At 44.6% G+C, this 19,386-nt stretch overlaps 1 protein-coding gene across 1 annotated transcript in view; it reads left to right on the plus strand.

The window, feature by feature from the left end:
• FAM227A (family with sequence similarity 227 member A) overlaps positions 1-19,386 on the plus strand; it is a 101,593-nt gene that overhangs the window by 19,467 nt on the left and 62,740 nt on the right. The window contains exons 3-5 of the mRNA XM_089681986.1: positions 3,115-3,218; positions 9,812-9,955; positions 14,510-14,608. Of these exons, the coding sequence (XP_089538112.1) occupies positions 3,115-3,218; positions 9,812-9,955; positions 14,510-14,608 (347 nt within the window). The remainder of the gene's footprint in view (positions 1-3,114; positions 3,219-9,811; positions 9,956-14,509; positions 14,609-19,386) is intronic.

Consider the following 19,386-nt stretch of genomic DNA (forward strand, 5'->3'; position numbering starts at 1 on the left):
AAGAGACTTGATGATACAGGCTATTGGCACTGGTTCTTTTATGTTTTTTTTTCTTGTTTTTATTATTTCGCTTCAGTATAAGTCTGTGTTGGTTTTAAAAGCTGCATTAGTTCCTGATGGACTCTGCATGCCATTTGGTTTGTGTTTCTGGTATTTTTCTACATGGTTTTGTTCCCCCCCCCCAATAGAATTCACCCTGAAACTTACAGACCTCAGATACAGTACAGCTTATTGCCCACAGATATTCTTCCTCTCAGGCCCCCCCCCCATGTTATATCATGAGACAAAGCATGGAGGGAAGCTGTGACAGGCAGTGGGCAGGGGAAGATGCTGGCTGCTGCAGTGTCAGGAGTCCAAGCCTGCAGGAGATGCAGGGCACGTGCTCTCGATGTCCAGCACTAGCATTGCCCCTGCTCATCACTGCAAGGTAAATTAGTGGACCCAAGTCCCAATACTTGTTCCAGCTTTGGGCTCCAGTACATAACCCAGATCCATGGAATACCAAGATTTTGTTGAAATCCTGGGACAGTCCCACAGAATCCAGGACAATTAGAAGGTGTAGTGTTAGTAGCAGCAATAATAACCCCCAGCATTGTTGTCAGTGTCCACAATAATAACCACCGGTGTTGATGTCAGTAGATGCAATATACATACCATTACAGAAACAAACAGAGGGTGCGAAAGGGTGCTGAAACCATGTGCAATAGGATAGGTTATCTGTTGTAGTTTGACCTATAAATGATATCCTCACACCCAGACACACAGGAGTTTATTTACTAAAACTGGAGAGTGCAGAATCGGATACAGTTCTGCATAGAAACCAATCAGCTTCCAGGTTTTATTGACAAAGCTTAATTGAAAAAGCTGAGGTTAGAAGCTAATTGGCTCACATCCCAGCTAATTGCTTCAGTTTTAGTAAATCTCCCCCACCTTGTCAAATGCCAAACCAAAAATAAAGCAATTTCAATAAATGAATAAATAGATAAAATAAAGTGAAATAAAATAAAGAGAGTGGCACACCATCAGACTTAAACAAAGTCTAAAATGCTGAGAAAATACTGCCAAATAACTAAGGATATAAAATGTTATGAATACAAATTAAACGTGAAATGTACATGAAATAAACACTCAAATACAATCCAAAAGTAATAAGTATGTGACACCAAAATAAATAGTGTTTTCCTTCTTCACCAAATAGATGCACACCACACTAACTGGGAATTTATGACCCCGTTTATTCAAAGGAAGTCACAAAGGTTTCTTTTCTCCAACTGGTAATCTCCCTCACACAACTGTTGAGTTTCAGTCAGCTCTCTCTTCTATCTGGCATGATCTCCTGTGCATATGGAAAAGTGGATAGCCACGATGCCCTTAGTAGTGCTCCTGCACCTTTAATAGACTCTGTTATGTGCCAGTTTTTAGATGTGGTGGCTGCACTATTTTTTTTCTTTTTAGGCCTTCTTTCCTCTTTCTTCACTTGGTGATCTAGTCAGTAAGTCTGCTGAATCAGAAACAGAACTACAACTCTTACAGGCGAGCTTGTTCTGTTGAAAAACAACAGAATTATTGGCCTGATCACCAAGTGAAGATAGAGGAAATAAGGCCTGTCCAATTGACCAGTGCTGCTGTGTCATTCGGCAAAAGTCAGTACAAAAGAATTGAAAGGCGAGGGATCTGTACTGCAGCTTACACTGCTGTTAGTACTGCAGTGATTTGCTGGGCTGGGTGACAGGTGGTGGGGGGCCCCTGGCAGCTGACGAGCAGGGCAAGGAGATCAGGGACAGGGAGAGTGATCAGTGCACTGGGAAAGGGAAATTATTGGAACCAATCCCCCTGTGGCACCCCTGTAGCTGGCTTCTTCCCTTCTCCCTCCTGCCAACTTTCAGCTGCTGCAGGGGGAGCCACAGGAGGTTTGTCACTTAATACTGAACCCCTGCACTCTGCGTCCCTTTAAGTGATGGTCAATATTCAGCACAATGCAAACCACACCCAATCTTTGCTACGGTTCGTTGCGCACACCATACTTTCTTTGGTCCTGTGTCACTTTGTATTACTCTTGCAATTTGAGACCTTAACCTTTTCCTGCAAAGAAAAATAATTACCTGTGGCTCTACTTGTGTGGATGGAGGAATCTGTTCAGTTTTTTTTTGATCAACCTGCTGGCTGACTGAAAAAACTGAGTAATCTATGGCCAACTTTAGGATTTTGGATCAGTGTTTGACATAGGGGGTTTGAGTATTCCTGCTTTCAGTGTGTAATGTAGGCTGGAAGGTTTGGGTGTGCTGCTGTTTATACAGCAGGGAGATACATTGAGAGGGGCATCATGTGGGCAAGAATATTTTCCCTCCAAAAGATGTATGCACCCATCTGTTTCAAGTGCCTTACCACCTTTGGTAACATGGTAAGGTCATAGTGGACCTTCTATGGGCCAGTGTTGGAAAACGCTCTCATCTAGATACAGAGATGTAAGCCAGTCTGTAATACAACTGTATGTGTTTTAATTGTTTATATTGTAAACCTAATAAAAGAGTCACAGCTGATGAATCATTATACTGCGTAACCTGCAGGTTTCTTTCATCAAAGAAGTAAACTGAGAACCTTTAAAACATATGTAACGATTGTGCGTAATAGGGACATGGAATCTGTACGCGACAGCCATTATTGTTTTTCATGAGCAATAATCTTCCTCTGCTCCTCCCTCCTCCTGAAAAGTGGAATTTGTAGCTGTGACTTTTAACAAACTTCAAACGGGTTTGCATGGCTGTGCTATGCACAGCCATCCAAAGCAGTGTGCATGAGCTGACAGGGAGGAGAACTGATTTGTTTACAAACAGTTCTCGCCAATCACCGTGCGCCGGCGAGTAATCACCGCCTGGGACCTGGTGATTGACAGCCGCAGCCACGAATGGCGGCACGGGTAGAGCGCGTGCGCCCTCTACCCAGAGACTGCAAAATCATGTTTGTATACATGATTTTGAGCACCCGTGCTTCTTTGTAGCAGTATATCTGCTATAGGGCGGTCAGGAAGCGGTTAAGAATTAGCTCAAATGACTTTTGGTAGTAAAACTTAAAAATCGTATATTATAACTGTTTTTTTTTATTTTTGGTAACCAGAGGAAGAAAGAAAAGACTTGCAGAGATTCACACAAGAATTCCAGATTTCCATGAGAAATATGAAATCTGCAGTGTATCAACAATCTCATAGAAACACAAAGAAAGTAAGAATGGTTAAAATTGTAAATAAAAAAGTTTGTTTTATTCAAATGTTTTTCTTTGTATTTCAACAAAGAATGCCTGGTAAAGCCATCACTAGAATAAGCACTTGAACAAGTTGTAGACCTTTGAGGAAACCTGTACTAAGGTATGGAGGTTGTCATTGATGGCCTGCCCTTCTTAAAATACTGCTTTGTATAGAGTGGAGAGGAGGGATTAGATCACCTGTTAGATTTTATTGCTGTCTGTGCCCCCATTAGGGAGACTTACCCACTCTATTACCCCTGGTTCACATATATGCGGGCCGCATTTCGCACGGGCATGAGAGCCCATTCATTTGAATAGACTCCCGTGCCCTTTGAAACGCAGGGAAGAAGTCCCTGCAGTTCCTCTGGAAATGCAGCCCGCACGGGAACTTCGGTTCCCAGTATGGTTGCGTTTTCCAGTGCGGGCGTCGTGCCATTAGAACTATTGGCACCCGCCTACTGGTCCACATTCTCCTGTGTGCGGGTGGTGTGGCTGCACAGATTTTTGTGGGGATCCGCAGCGGCACCACCTGCACATATGTGAACCAAGCCTAAGTCCTGTTTACTGTTATCATCGAAAGTGAAAAATCCCAAATTTTGGGTTGTCATCAGAATAGTAATATAAATAAATTTCCTTTAGTTACACTTTAAGTTGGGCACAGACTGGTAGCTCTTTTTTTTTTAGCCAGCGGGCTGAACTAAGAAAAACTAACAAATTCCTCCAAACACACAAGCGATGTAAATCAGCGTGTATGTAGGGCTTCAGCTATTGATTGTGCACGCTCCCTGACAGGAAGTTTGGGTACTGGTAGAAAATTAAGACATCATGAGGGAAAGTCTGCAGAAAGTAAAAACTTTGGTATCATTGTAAAATGTATTTGATTTAATTTGGCTATGTGACCTTGTTAGGACAATGATATTATAAGAATCCACGCCCCTGCCCGCAACTCATTGGACCAGGAATGACAGGTGGCTTCTGAGTTGGCACCCAAACCCAGTTTTCAACAAAAATCTGTACTGATCAGCAGCAATAACATAAAAAAACAGTTGTTGTGTTGGTAGTTAATGCACTTTTACACTGCAATATTTGTATTAGCCTAACTAAAGGTGTATGGCCAGCTCAACAAAGAATGATAAAAAATGTGTATCAAACATGACCTAGTGTAATTAATTTCTAAGTTTGCTAAAAGTGCTAAAATTGCCTAAAGGCCACTTGCAGGCTGCATACACTCTCTCACTGCACTACAGCAATGTTACCTTGTAAAGGTGAAACTCGGAAAATTAGAATATTGTGCAAAAGTTCATTTATTTCAGTAATGCAACTTAAAAGGTGAAACTAATATATGAGATAGACTCATTGCATGCAAAGCAAGATAGTTCGAGCCATGCTTTGTCATAATTGTGATGATTATGGCTTACAGCTCATGAAAACCCCAAATCCACAATCTCAGAAAATTAGAATATCGTGAAAAGGCGCAATATTCTAGGCTCAAAGTGTCCCACTCTAATCAGCTAATTAAGCCATAACACCTGCAAAGGGTTCCCAAGCCTTTAAATGGTCTCTCAGTCTGGTTCAGTAGGAATCACAATCATGGGAAAGACTGCTGACCTAACAGTTGTGCAGAAAACCACCACTGACACCCTCCATAAAGAGGGAAAGCCTCAAAAGGTAATTGCAAAAGAAGTTGGATGTTCCCAAAGTGCTGTATCAAAGCACATTAATAGAAAGTTATGTGGAAGGGAAAAGTGTGGAAGAAAAAGGTGCACAAGCAGCAGGGATGACCACAGCCTGGAGAGGATTGTCAGGAAAAGGCCATTCAAAAGTGTTGGGGACTTCCACAAGGAGTGGACAGAGGCTGGAGTCAGTGCATCAAGAACCACCACACACAGACGGATCCTGGACATAGGCTTCAAATGTCGTATTCCTCTTGTCAAGCCACTCCTGAACAACAAACAACGTCAGAACTGTCTTACCTGGGCTAAAGAAAAACAGACCTGGTCTGTTGCTCAGTGGTCCAAAGTCCTCTTTTCTGATGAGAGCAACTTTTGCATCTCATTTGGAAACCAAGGACCCAGAGTATGGAGGCAGAATTGAGAGGCACACACTGCAAGATGCTTGAACTCCAGTGTGAAGTTTCCACAGTCTGTGTTGATTTGGGGAGCCATGTCATCTGCTGGTGTTGGTCCACTGTGCTTCATTAAGTCCAGGGTCAACGCAACCGTCTATGGCCACAAGTTAGCCTGCAGCCTCCTGTTGCTTTGTCTTACCTCCTTGCTGTTTGTGTTTCCTTCACATGTGTGTCTCTCTCTGCTCACCTATGGGCGTCGTCTGCTATTCCCTGGGTTTTATGTTCTTCCCTTTCATCACTTCCTGGCCCACCTCCTTGTCTGCCTGTCTATTTAGAACATGCTCAGTCTGTCCCACATTGCCTGAGCAACGTTTGTTGTCTGTGTTCCCCAGTGTTCTTCCAAGTATCCAGTCTAGTGTTTCTGTGTACCGACCCCGGCTTTGTCCCTGACTTCTCTCCTACATCGTCCACCTGTGTACCAACCCCGGCTTCGTTCCTGACCTTGCTTGTCTTCCGCCTGTCCCGACTTCGGCTTGTCTTCTGGATCTCCTATTCTACTCCCATTGCACCGTGCTCCCGCTAGCGGTCTCTTCTACCACAGCTGGGTGTACCTGGGGGCCGCTACCTGGTTCCAGCCTACTCCAAGTCCATCCCCACCATCAGGGGCTCTGGTGAACAAGCAGGCTGGGGCTTAGACTCCGCGCCCTGGGGAACCCCAAGCTGTGGATTAAGAGCTCACCACCACAGGTGCTGACAGTTTGCTCAGGCCATGAGCTCCTTGGAGACACCGCGGCTTCTCCTGGAGCAACTTCAGGGTTTAATGCAAAGAGTCGATGTCCAGCAGGCCTTCCAAGAGCAGATTATGCATTGCCTTCAGGAACTCTCCTCAGGTTTCTATCAGCTACAGGCTAGGGCCAATGCCTCACCCTCTGCTTCGACTTCGTTTCCGGCCCCTGCTCCGGCTCCGGCTCCTGCTGTTCCACCTTCCGCTGTTCTCCCACTGGAACACCATCCTTCAAGACTTCAGTTGCCTCCTCCGCCTCGATTTTCTGGCTTGTCGAGATTTTTTTAATCAGAGCTCGATTCATTTCGAACTTGCAGCCGATCTTTTCCCTACCGATCGTTCCAAAGTGGCATACATGATTTCCCTCCTTTCTGGTGAAGCACTGGCTTGGGCCTCGCCACTATGGGAGCGTCAAGACCCCACTATCTCTAGTCTCCCAGCCTTCCTGCAAGCCTTCTGGAAAACCTTCGACGTGCCTGGCAGGACTTCATCTGCTGCAGGAGCTCTTCTTTGGCTACGCCAAGGAAGCATGACAGTCGGTCAGTATGCAGTACAGTTCCGCACCTTGGCTTCAGAACTTGCATGGAACAATGAGGCCTTTACTGCAACCTTTTGGCAAGGTCTTGAAGACCGTATTAAAGAGACATACCCACCATCCTGGATGACTTGATTGCGCTTAGCATCCAAATCGATGTCCACTTCCATCAACGAGATCTGGAAAAGTCTGGTCCACATCACTCCCAAGTGGGGTCATTTGCTCCTGTGTTCCAAAAATGGCCAGAGCCATCTACCTCCACAGCCGGGCTGACTTCTGAGGAACCTATGCAGTTAGGCCGTACACTCCTCACTCCACAAGAGCGATCGCGTCGCTTAAGACTTGGTCTATGCCTTTACTGTGGGGCTAAGGGTCATATAATTAAGTCTTGTCCAGTCTGACCGGGAAACTCTCGGGTCTAGGTCACCTTGAGGGTGGTGATCTAGACCAGAACCCGAAATCCGCCCCCTTCCCTGGATTCCTTATACCTGTCTCCATCCATTGGGCTCTGAACTATCAGGTTTCGGCTTATGTGGACTGTGGGGCAGCTGGAAATTTCATCGATCAATCCTTGACTGCTAAATTGGGCATTCCTCTTGTTCCTTTGATGACACCCCTATCAGTATCTGCAGTTGATGGCTCTATCTTGGTCTTAGGACCTCTACGCTTTCGAACTGACAGCATAACTATGCATGTGGGCGTTCAACACCGTGAGGAAATCTCCTTCCTGGTCCTTCCGAAGTCTTCAAGTCCCATCATTCTGGGACTTCCATGGTTGCAGAGATATTCACCCTATCTAGACTGGAACTCTGGCCAAGTATTGTCGTGGGGGTCACAATGCCATCAGACCTGTCTTCCTAAAGTGTATCCTCCTAGGAGTGTACCCGTGGCTGAGGTCATCACCTCGCCAATACTCCCTCCGCACTATCGGGCCTTCCAAGATGTCTTTTGCAAGAAAGGGGCTGACTCTTTGCCACCTCACCGTCCCTATGACTGTGCTATTGACCTCCAACCTGGGTCTTCGCCCCCATGAGGTAAAGTTTACCCCCTCTCCCTTCCTGAGACTCAAGCCATGTCTGAATACATCCAGGAGAACCTGCAGAAAGGATTTATCCGTAAGTCCAATTCTCCTGCTGGGGCTGGCTTCTTCTTTGTGGAGAAAAAAGATGGTACGCTACGAACCCTGCATTGATTATAGAGGTCTCAATGCTGCCGAACATGAATTATCACCAATCCAGCTTATCCACTTGCAATATGGCAATTCCATCTCTCTACCTGGATAAGTCACCCCTTACACTGATTAATCGATGCAGTTTTTAACAATTTCTAACAATTTACAATTATTATAATTTTTAGCAAGCACTCTGGATCAATTGCTCATTCTATATTTTTTATACATATCACTTGCCATACATTGATCATCCAACTATGAGTTTTCCTTCTCCTCTTTCTCTTGGATATATTTCACCATCAGTTTTATGTATTTATTAATTACTGCTACGGTTTTATGAAGTTATTGTTCTTCTATGGAATTGGAATTTTTTAATCGGAAGTTTCCCCTTAAGCCTGGCCCTAAAAAAGGGGGGAGGCCTCGTAAGGGGGGGGGGGGGTACTGTCATAAGTTAGCCTGCAGCCTCCTGTTGCTTTGTCTTACATCCTTGCTGTTTGTGTTTCCTTCACATGTGTGTCTCTCTCTGCTCACCTATGGGCATCGTCTGCTATTCCCTGGGTTTTATGTTTTTCCCTTTCATCACTTCCTGGCCCGCCTCCTTGTCTGCCTGTCTATTTAAGACATGCTCAGTCTGTCCCACATTGCCTGAGCAACATTTGTTGTCTGTGCTCCCCAGTGTTCTTCCAAGTATCCGGTCTAGTGTTTCTGTGTATCGACCCCGGCTTTGTCCCTGACTTCTCTCCTACATCGTCCACCTGTGTACCGACCCCGGCTTCGTTCCTGACCTTTCTTGTCTTCCGCCTGTCCCGACTTCGGCTTGTCTTCTGGATCTCCTAGTCTACTCCCATTGCACCCTGCTCCTGTTAGCGGTCTCTTCTACCACAGCTGGGTGTACCTGGGGGCCGCGACCTGGTTCCAGCCTGCTCCAAGTCCATCCCCACCATCAGGGGCTCTGGTGAACAAGCAGGCTGGGGCTTAGACTCCGCGCCCTGGGGAACCCCAAGCTGTGGATTAAGAGCTCACCACCACAGGTGCTGACAGTCTTCCAGGAGATTTTGGAGCACTTCATGCTTCCTTCCGCAGACGAGCTTTATGGGGATGCTGACTTAATTTTCCAGCAGGACTTGGCACCTGCCCACACTGCCAAAAGCACCAAAACCTGGTTCAATGACCGTGGGATTACTGTGCTTGATTGGCCAGCAAACCTCGCCTGACCTGAACTCCATAGAGAATCTATGGGGCATTGCCAAGTGAAAGATGAGAGACATGAGACCGAACAATGCAGAAGAGTTGAAGGCCGCTAATGAAGCATCCTGGTCTTCCATGACACGTCAGCAGTGCCACAGGCTGATAGCTTCCATGCCACGCCGCATTGAGGCAGCCATTGCTGCAAAAGGGGCCCAAACCAAGTACTGAGTACATATGCATGCTTATACTTTTCAGAGGTCCGATATTATTCTATGTACAATCCTTGTTTTATTGATTGCATGTAATATTCTAATTTTCTGAGATTGTGGATTTGGGGTTTTCATGAGCTGTAAGCCATAATCCTCACAATTATGACAAATCACAACTTGAACTATCTTGCTTTGCATGTAATGAGTCTATCTCATATATTAGTTTCACCTTTTAAGTTGCATTACTGAAATAAATGAACTTTTGCACAATATTCTAATTTTTCGAGTTTCACCTGTACATCTTTTGGATCAGGTCAGGTTCACTTAAAGAAAAACTCCTGAAAGGTACATATATGAACAAATTTTATATGATGGGTTAATAGAACATATTGCACATAATAGAAATAAAATATCACTGTTGTTTATGATTGATATGTAAAAATGTCAAAAAGCCGAAAAGCATTGTATAGGGAATGGTGATTATATCAATCAATACAGAAAAAATGTGCTACTTTATATAATAAGCCTATTCAAAAGGACATTCCATTAAGCAAGGTTAGCTAACACTAGCACAAAAATGTATTGTATGCTTACAGTGTTCATTTTAATTTCTCAGAAGGCAAGCCCGAAGCCAAAATTGGCTGAGTTGTACCAGTTTCCAGGATATTTAAATAAAGGCCCTATACCGCTTCCTTATCAAACAGCCTTAAGCACCATCATTGGCAACGTTGTGTCTAGCCACAAGAACAAATGTGGTATGGTAAGTTGAAAAGATAAAACTCAGCAAGAGTTATGTCTGTAACAAGTAGCTTTATTGTTTTTTTTAAATGTTGGTTTGGGCAGCCATACAAAACATAAAGAAGCTCTCCATTAAGGAGTTGCTGTTGATTTGGTAAAGGTAACCAGAGATGTGATATCTGAAATCTGTTAGCAACAGCAAACATCCCTGTCCAGTTTTGGGGAGGAAACAGTAATCAAACAGGTGTCAGAAAGATAAGAAAAATAAATGGATATAAATACATACATTTGTATAAACACACTACATGAAAGTCCTACCATGCAGATAATAGAGAAAGTTATTATAAATGTATAAATAATTTGTTTCCAATACATAAAATATAAAACCTATAAAGGCAGTTCATAAAATAGCAATGTGCTAGTAAAATACAGTACATGGAGTGCAAAACTGATCCTTTTAAGTATAATTAACAATAAAATAGTCAATAAATAATCCAAAAGGTGCATCCACTTCTAGACATAAGTGCCGGTCTCTTGCCCACCACACCACACCACACCACTGTGATTGCAATTAGGGCAGCAATCAGAAATTTTGCACAGCTTACACAGCTTTAGGCCTGACCACCAACATTCCACAGGGCCTGCCCACTGGCTGTCCCACCAAATGTGCCCACTGGCCAGGGGTGTACACATGTCGCAGCTGCAGCAGGAATTATACACCCCATCACACTTAACAGGTGTAGTGGCTTCAAGTGTGACCCATTCAAGTGAATGGGGCTACTCTGCAAACGCCCTGCAACTTTGTACAATGCATGCCATTGTAGTGTGCTAGTGTGGGATCCAAAAGGTTAAAGCAGGTGGTGAGGAGGCGATAAAATGCCTCCTCACTGCTTGCTTTAACTCCTTGGTTGCTGTACTTACAAGGTTGCAGGACGCTTGCCGAGCGGACCCATTCACTTGAATGGGTCACACTTGGCAGGCGCTACACCTGTGAAGTGTGACAGGGTATATAATTCCTGCTGTGTACATCCCTGGCCACTGCAGTTAAAGGGGATGCAGTTGGGGAGGTGGTAAAAGTAGGGCTCAACTTTGGGGTTTTACCACCCCCAAACTGCAAATGTAAACAAGTCCTTACTGTTCTGAGCCCCCTATCATAGTTGCTTTCTAGGGGACCCCTGGGATGAGCACAGAGAGGGACCCCTGAGATGAGTACAGAGAGGGACCCCTGGAATGAGCACAGAGAGGGACCACTGGGATGGGCACAGAAAGAAATCCCTAAGATGAGGACAGAGAGGGACACCATGGCATGAGGACAAAGAGGGACACCATGGGATGAGGACAGAGAGGGACCCCTGGGATGAGAACAAAGAGGGGTCCCTGGGATGAGGACAGGGAGGGACCCCTGAGATGAGAACAAAGAGGGTCCCTGGGATGAGGACAGGGAGGGACCCCTGAGATGAGGACAGGGAGGGACCCCTGAGATGAGGACAGAGAGGGACCCCTGGGATAAGGACAGAAGGAGTCCCTAGGATGAAGACAGAGAGGTGGGCCTCTTGGATGAGGACAGGGGTCCCCTGGGATGTGGACAGAGAGGGGCCCCTGGGATGAGGACAGAGGGGGATAACAGAGAGGGGCCCTGGAATGAGGACAGAGGGGGGCCTCTGGGATAGGGACAGAGAGGGACGCTGTGGGAAGAGGACAGAGAGGGTCGCTGTGGGCTGAGGACAGAGAGGGATGCTGTGGGCAGAGGAAAAAAAGGGGCCCCCTGGAATGAGGACAGAGGAGGGCCCCTGGATTACAGAGACCAGATGCTGAACATCTCGGCACTGCCCTGGGCACAGGAAGATTTGGAGTTTTTAGCCGTTCAGGAATGGGAGCTGGAGATTGCTTACAGATGGCTGCTAGACTCTGCTCAGGTGCAGGGTTAGGCTCCCTTTGCCTAGGACAGGAAGTACTAGCCAATTAGCTCTGAAATCCCATCTGAAGTGTGGCAATGCGGCAGAGTAACAGTGTGCTTTTCTCACCTCCATCCGCAACTATGGAAGCAGAGCTCTTATGGTGGATGCAGTAGGTGTTGACTCACCTTGACAAACCTGTTTCTGCACAGGACGAGCTTGGATGGAGGAATGCATCTGTCTGGCAGTTGGATGAGGGTATGGGAGATTAAGCAGCAGCTCATCTCCCCAGTGGCAATTCAAGGAGAGACAGAAGCTGCCCTCACTCCCCAGCCACAGATCCCAGAAAGCATGGATTTAATTGACTTTTCATTAGAGGATGTAACATTTACTAAGCTTCCAATGGAAGTGCTGGCATCAGGGCACAGCTCTGCTAGCCTCTGTCCAACACCAGTAACATCTCCTGGGTTCCAGGGACAGGATATAGTGAAACCCTCTCTTCAGCCACCAGCTCCAGAGACTGGGGATTTAACAATTGGTGGCCCTGAAGGATTTGTGCGAAGCCACTGAATATTAATTTTGCTTCCCAGCGGAAGAGCTGGCATCAGGGCAGAGCGCCGCTGGCATCTTTTCATCACAAACAGCACCTTTGAAGCTCCAGGGAACAAGGGTGGGCAGCCTTTCTCCACAGCAGTAGGCCGATACAGTGCAACTCCTATCCCCAGCTGAAGCGCTGGCAGCGGGGCAGAGCACCACCTGTCTCTGCCCATACACAGTTCCAGCAAAAGTGCTGGCAACAGGACAGAGAGTCCAAGACCTCTGTCCCACACCTGCAGTAGTTCCAGGGGCTAGGAGAGGAAGTGGTTGTCCTCCCTTCTCAGCTGCAGTTCCACGGTCTGGTTGAGGAGGTGGTCATCCTCCCTCCCCAGCGGCAGATCCACAGTCTAGGAGAGGAGGTGGTCGTCCTCCCTCTGCAACAGTCAGCCAGCATGGAAGAAATTGTTTTCCCTGCCCAGCAAAGATCTGTGCACCTGGGTGACAGTACCAGAGAAATGTTGTCCCAGCAACCGGATGTGGGTATGGGAGATGGAACCAGGGAGGAAAGGAAGTCATCCTCCCTCCCCAGCGGCAATTCCACAGTCTTGGAGAGGAGGTGGTCATCCTCTCTCCCCAACAGTTGACCAGAGCCGAGGATGTGAGGTCCCCAGCTGAAGCACTGGCAACAGTGCAGAGCTCCACTGGCCTCTGTCCAGCACCTACTATGTCTTCACAGCTCCAGGGAATTGGGGCAGTCAGTCGCTCTCCCTGGCAGCAGACCAAGCCCCGGAACATTAAAGACCTCCCAGCTGAAGAGCTGGCAGCCAGACAGAGGGCCCGTGACCTCTGCTCCACACCTACTGATGACAACATTTCCCTGCAGCATATAAAAAACTGTGATTTCTGTTCAGTAAAGTAGTCCCAGTTTGGCATCTAAGCTAGTGCCGCCTAGCCTTGGGTGCAATGCCCAGCTATAATACCTTGTTCCTGGGTCTCAGCAGCGAGGAGGCGGTTCTCTGATGGAATCACCCAATCGGCGTGGCAAGCGTTCCCTCACAAACCTCCAAAAAACAAAAAGGCCCCCATTACAGCCCCCTTCCTCCCCAAAAGAGAAAAATACAAAAAAGCCCCACATGAGGCCATAGTCTTAATACAGACCACCCACCACCGCTCCCCCCCCCCCCAAAAAAAAGGCCCACATCAGCTATTAATCCTCATACAGAGCACCCACTATCACTTCTCCCCCCCCCCCAAAAAAAATAACCCACAAATTTAAAAAAACAAAAGACACAAGAAAAGCCCCATCAGCCATTAGTCCCCATACTGGGACTGCAGGAGTGGTACAGGAGACAGTCAGAGACTGCAGGAGTAGTACTGGAGACGGTCAGGGACTGCAGGCATGGTACAGAAGATGGTCAAAGACTGCAGGAGAAGAACAGGAGATGGTCAGAGACTGCAGGTGTAGTACAGGAGAGGGTCAGAGACTGCAGGAGTAGTACAGGAGATGGTCAGAGACTGCAGAAGTACAAGAGAGGGTGAGAGAATGCATGCGTCCCTATACAGGCCACCCACCACTGCTTTCTCTCCCCCCCAAAAAAGGGACTTCAGCCATCTACCTGTCTCCTCTGTTGGCTTTGGGTCCTCCAGCTCGTCAGTCCTCTCTCTGCTCGGGTCTCTGGTGGCCTCCTGTACCTGTCCCTGTTTCTATCTAGTTCAATCCGGTCCAGTCTGCAGTCTGACAGCAGCTGAGTCTGTGTCCACCGGATGTGCCCATTCACTGGCCTGTTCAGCAGCAGCCTCCTCTACCTCTCCATGTGCTCCCAGGAAATGATCACCCTCTGCTAGCCATGCTCCCTTGCTAGAGATCACCAATCACACAAGAGAAAGACACCACGTGAATAACAGCACTGTGTATACAAATTCCACTATCCAAGATGATGGCCAGCTGACCAGCGTGCATGTGTGGCATTTTACTGACTAGACAAAATCCCATTTTACCAAGTAAGCAGTCCAGATCCCCCGACTAGTAGTGCCTACTTATTAAAGGTGTTGCCATGTCTATCTATCTATCTATCTATCTATCTATCTCACACATAATTTTAAGGTTAATGATACTGTCTCAATAACATTATATTGTTTTTTAGCTTTTCCCTCCAAGGAGGCTCTGGAGGATTCTCAACACCCCCATGGTCCAGGACATTGTGCTGGACTGCTTCTGGTGGATCTTTCTTCAAACATATAAAGTAAGGTTTCACCTGTACTGAAGTAAAACCCCATAAACATTTTTGTGCAGTCATGAACACATTATATACACAACAGTAGAACACATGCATAGATAGAGTCCATAGTAGAGCATCGGGAGACTTTAGGCTCCAAAGAGTGAAAATCGTCAAGGCTTTTTTTTCACTACTGTAAGGTGTTTATTGAATAAAGTTTTCCAGTGCTCTACTCCTATGTGTGGGCTCTATCCAAGTGTTTTTATCGATGTACAGCTGAGCAAGACTGATGAGTCAAAATAAAGGAAGAAGTGTGGATGCAGGTTGATCCCCTGATGGCAGCAGCGTTTGCTCATGTACTGTACATTGAGTCGGACTAGGATGTAAATATGTCAACTGATGGCTGAAAAAAAAAAAGTTACTGTTATATTTATTCTCAGCTATGAAATGGTTCCCACATATTTGTGTTGATATTTAAACCCTTTATGAACTTCTAATTTTAAATCGGCTATTTAAATCAGCTGAATTTATTTTTTATTTATAACAAAAGGTGTGCAAAATCTTAAAATTAATATTTTTCAGAAAGCACCTACAGCCTGAAAAGAAAAGCCTGCCAGCATACTGCAGAGAGGGACCCTTGCTCTCTGTCTGGAAGCAGTGGTCTCTCTGTAGAGGTCTAGTGCTCCCTCTGCTGACACAAAGCCACAGCTCTACAATTAAAAGAAAGGATGAGCTTTGACTGCTGAGCCTATAGCTGACTCAGCAGGAGGTGTGGTGCATCTCTGCATAGAGACTGTTGCTTCCAAACAGAGAGCAAAGGTTCTTCTCTACAGGCTCTCAGGCTGTAGCTGCTTTAAACAAAACTAGCTGTAAGACTTTGCACACCTTTCGTTTTGATGCACCTGCAAATGTATTTAGCTGATTAAAGTCAAAAGTTCAGGCTCAAAGGTATATAGCTAAAGCCAAAACTTTTTCTTTTTGCTTTGGAAGCAGTACTATGTACCCCATACTTATTCACAATTGGGGGGATCTGGGGGCCCCGTTCTTAAAGAGGGAGTCCAGATACCGATAAACTACCCCCCCTGCACCCCCACAACCACAGGGACAGGGTTGTGGGGAAGAGACCCTTGTCCTCATCAACATGGGATCATTTACTCACTTAGTGCCTTATCTGCATTAAATTAACCTCATAACCTGTGTAATTAATATGTGTTCAGGTTTAAAGGGATGAGGTGGCAACCATAGACAATGTGCTTTGCTGGGGAATCCCTCCCAGCAAAGTGACCCTCCATGTTGAGGGCACGTGGCCTGAATGGTTCAGGAGGGGGGGGGGGGGGCACTGACTCATCCCCAGCTTTCCTGGCCTGCCGGGCTGTATGTTCCAAAAAAGGTCTGATATGGATTTTGAAGGAGACCCCATGCCATTTTTTGGCATGGATTTCACCTTAAAATCCGTACCAGACCCAAAGAGCCTGGTAAGGATCACTGAGGAATCCCCACACTGTTTTCAGAGCCGACGTTTTTGTTAACATTCTGCTGTCAGCAGGTAATCCTGCTGACAGCAAGGATGACTCATGATTGTTAGGAAGCCAGCAAGTGAAGGAATATGGGGAATTCTCAAATTTGAAAATTAATCCAACAAAAACTGAAATTTTAAATATCAACCTTAAAAATAGTGAAAAAGAAATAATACAAAAAGAATTCCCCCTTTGTTTGGAGAGAGAAAGAATTAAAGTATCTTGGGATAAAACTGTCTGCTTCAATTAAAAATATGTATATAACTAACTATATTTCACATTTAAATGAGATTAAGGAGGAGTTGAAGAGGTTGGGGAGTGGAAATCCGTCTTGGATGGGTCGTATAAATCTGATTAAAATGATAATTGTGCCCAAAGTTTTATATAAATTCCAAATTATTCCAATTAAACTCCCAGAGGTCTTTTTTAAAACACTTAGAAAAATGCTGTTGGGATTTATGTGGAGGAATAAAAACCAAGAATACGTTATGATACGCTGACTAGCATTAAAGAGAGAGGTAGTTTAGGACTCCCAGATTTTAAGAGATATTATAAAGCGGTGATAATTGCGAGAATTTTTGACTGGACTCATAACCCAGGGAAAAGTCGGGTCAAAATTGAAAATACACTGAGTGGGACAAATTTAAGTAGGATTATATGGTTACCTGCACAATATAGAGGACTAGATGTTAACACAAGTGTGTACACTTTTATTGTTTTAAAGTTTGGGAAATGTTACATAGACAAAACGGATGGGTTTTTAATTCACAGTTAATGCCACTAAGGAATTCAGAATATTTTGCTCCTGGGAAGGAAGATATCACAGGGAAATGGATCATAAAAAAGGATGCGCAATTGAGAGATATAATGGTGGGTGAGGAAATAGGAACATATAGGGAGTTGGAGAAGAAAAAGGGAGAAGTTTTCAGTAGAATGGACGAGTTACGATATCATCAATTGAAATATTTCTTTAGGAGTCTCCCAAAACCTGTGAGAACCAGAAAGGAGTGGAATTCATTTGAAAAATTATTAGAAGCACGGGGAGATGGGAGACACGCAGTTGCAAAAATGTATAGAATAATAACGGAATTAGACACGGGCACAAAATTAATATATATAGAGAAGTGGGAAAAAGACATGGGAAGGGAAATAGATGAGGAGCAGCAGAGGAAGGTGCTTAGATTAATTCACGAAAATACTAGCATGCGGGAAGTGGAGTTGAACTATAAGTGTTTAGTAATTTGGCACATCACACCAAATGTGGAACACAAATTGAATGGGGAGATTTCACCATTGTGTTGGAGAGGATATGGTGAAGTGGGTACGTTATATCACATATGGTGGGAGTGTTTAAAAATACAGGTGTTTTGGAGGAAAATTGTATACTTAGTAAGGAAAATTACTGAGATTGACATTAGATTGGATCCAGAGCTACGTCTTCTCCATGTCACAGAGCTTTCAGTGAGATCATATAAGGATTCAGGATTATGGTATTTCTTGAGCGCAGCTAAGAGTCTTATACCTAGGTTCTGGAAAAAAACGGAGGTGCCGACAGAGGAAGATTGGATGGTCAGAATGAATCAGATTTGTGCGACGGAAAGATTATATTGTATGCATATGGATATGATGGAGAAGTATAATATAAAGTGGAAAAAATGGGAAGAATATAGAGAAAAAGTGAAATATATGATGATGAATTATACCCCTCGAAATAAAAGTGGATTTTAGAAATGGTTTTTAGAGAAGAGAATTGCAGAGTGGGAGGGGGGGGGGAGGGAGGGTAGGTGAAGTGGGATATAGATAAATTATGTCAATAAGAATATATCAATTTGATGTTTTTTTATAGAAATAGGTGTTTGTAATTTGTATTTGGATGAAAATAAATAAATATTATAAAAAAAAAAATAATCACGAGAGGGAATCATATAAGAAAAGCTCTGGGCAAAGAGTATTGTAAGAATATGATCTCTAATATTAGGCACATAAAATAATGCGAATGTTAATGAATAATAAGGTTCTTTCCAAGTCATAAGGTGGTCATTGGAAAAAGAGAAACAAACAATTGCATATTAAATCCTTTTCACACTGAAAAAAAAAAAGAAGCCAGCAAGTGTTAGCTCCTAACAACCAATGACTCATGCCTGCTGCTGACAGTAAGGTCAAAAAAGAACACAGATGTGATTTTGATGCATGTCCATTGAAGTCTATGGACCACAAAATCACACTGCATCACCCCAAACTCACACATGGCAAAAAATCACACTACATATAATGTATATGGAATCGACAGAAGCTCATATTATTGCACTTGTCATGAGATTCCATGTATTCTGGAATGTATCAGAAATTGCATCAGTGTGAACCAGGACTTAGTCAGCCTCTGGCTTTTTATATGTGTTGGTCTCTTTGTTGGCACATTCATTTGATTAAATCTGAGTAAGCACTTCCCCTGGAGTGTTAATCATGAACTGTTCATGTCATATATACTGTCCATAAAGAATCCTTTGTCTGCCATCTTTTGCCCTCCTGCCTTTTGTACTGGAATAAGAGTGTGCTATGGTGTGTTAACGAATAGTTGCTGTTTTAGTGTTTGATTTTAGATCCACTTCAGCGAATTACTAATAAAATTTTAATTCTGGCCATATAATTTCAAGAGCATGTTTTTGTTTTCCTTTTCTACTTGAAAAGTTTAGAGCTCTCTTATCATGAGACACATATGTTTGTTTCAAGATACTGCTGCAATTACTGTGATATTGCAGGTACATACCGTTGCAACTTGTCATGCAATTTGACAATTTCAAATCACATGACAAGTTGCACCCTATTGTTGGCAATGGAACTGTTCAAATTGGTGCGGCTGGGGCTCAGACTCCGTCAGAGTCACACCGATTTTGAAAGTAGTTCCTCCATTATTTTTTGAGATATCAGGAGCGACTTGCATAGAAATCTGTGCATGAAGTTGCAGAGATGTCTGCCAAGTTGCACCTGAAGTCGCACTGACCTGCGACTTTGAAATCGTGCGACTGCAAGTGAAGCAGCTAAATTTCAAAGTCAGATCCAGTGTGAACTAGGGCTTAATGTCATCAAGTAAAACTGTTTTGTTATTTAAACCCCAGTGGAAAAATTGGTTCATCCTGAAACAATAGAAATATTTCCACCTCCACGCCAGTATACACACCAGGGAAGTCATCCTTAACAGCTCAATGTTCCTGTATAATGCGTAAGCATAAATCTGAAGAGACTTTATCTGGTAAAATTTAGGTCTGGGACATCCAAACAAACCCAGTG

Source organism: Staurois parvus, unplaced genomic scaffold (assembly GCF_062004578.1).
Source record: "Staurois parvus isolate SC_StPar_1 unplaced genomic scaffold, SC_StPar_1.0 ptg000282l, whole genome shotgun sequence".
NCBI lineage: Eukaryota > Metazoa > Chordata > Amphibia > Anura > Ranidae > Staurois > Staurois parvus.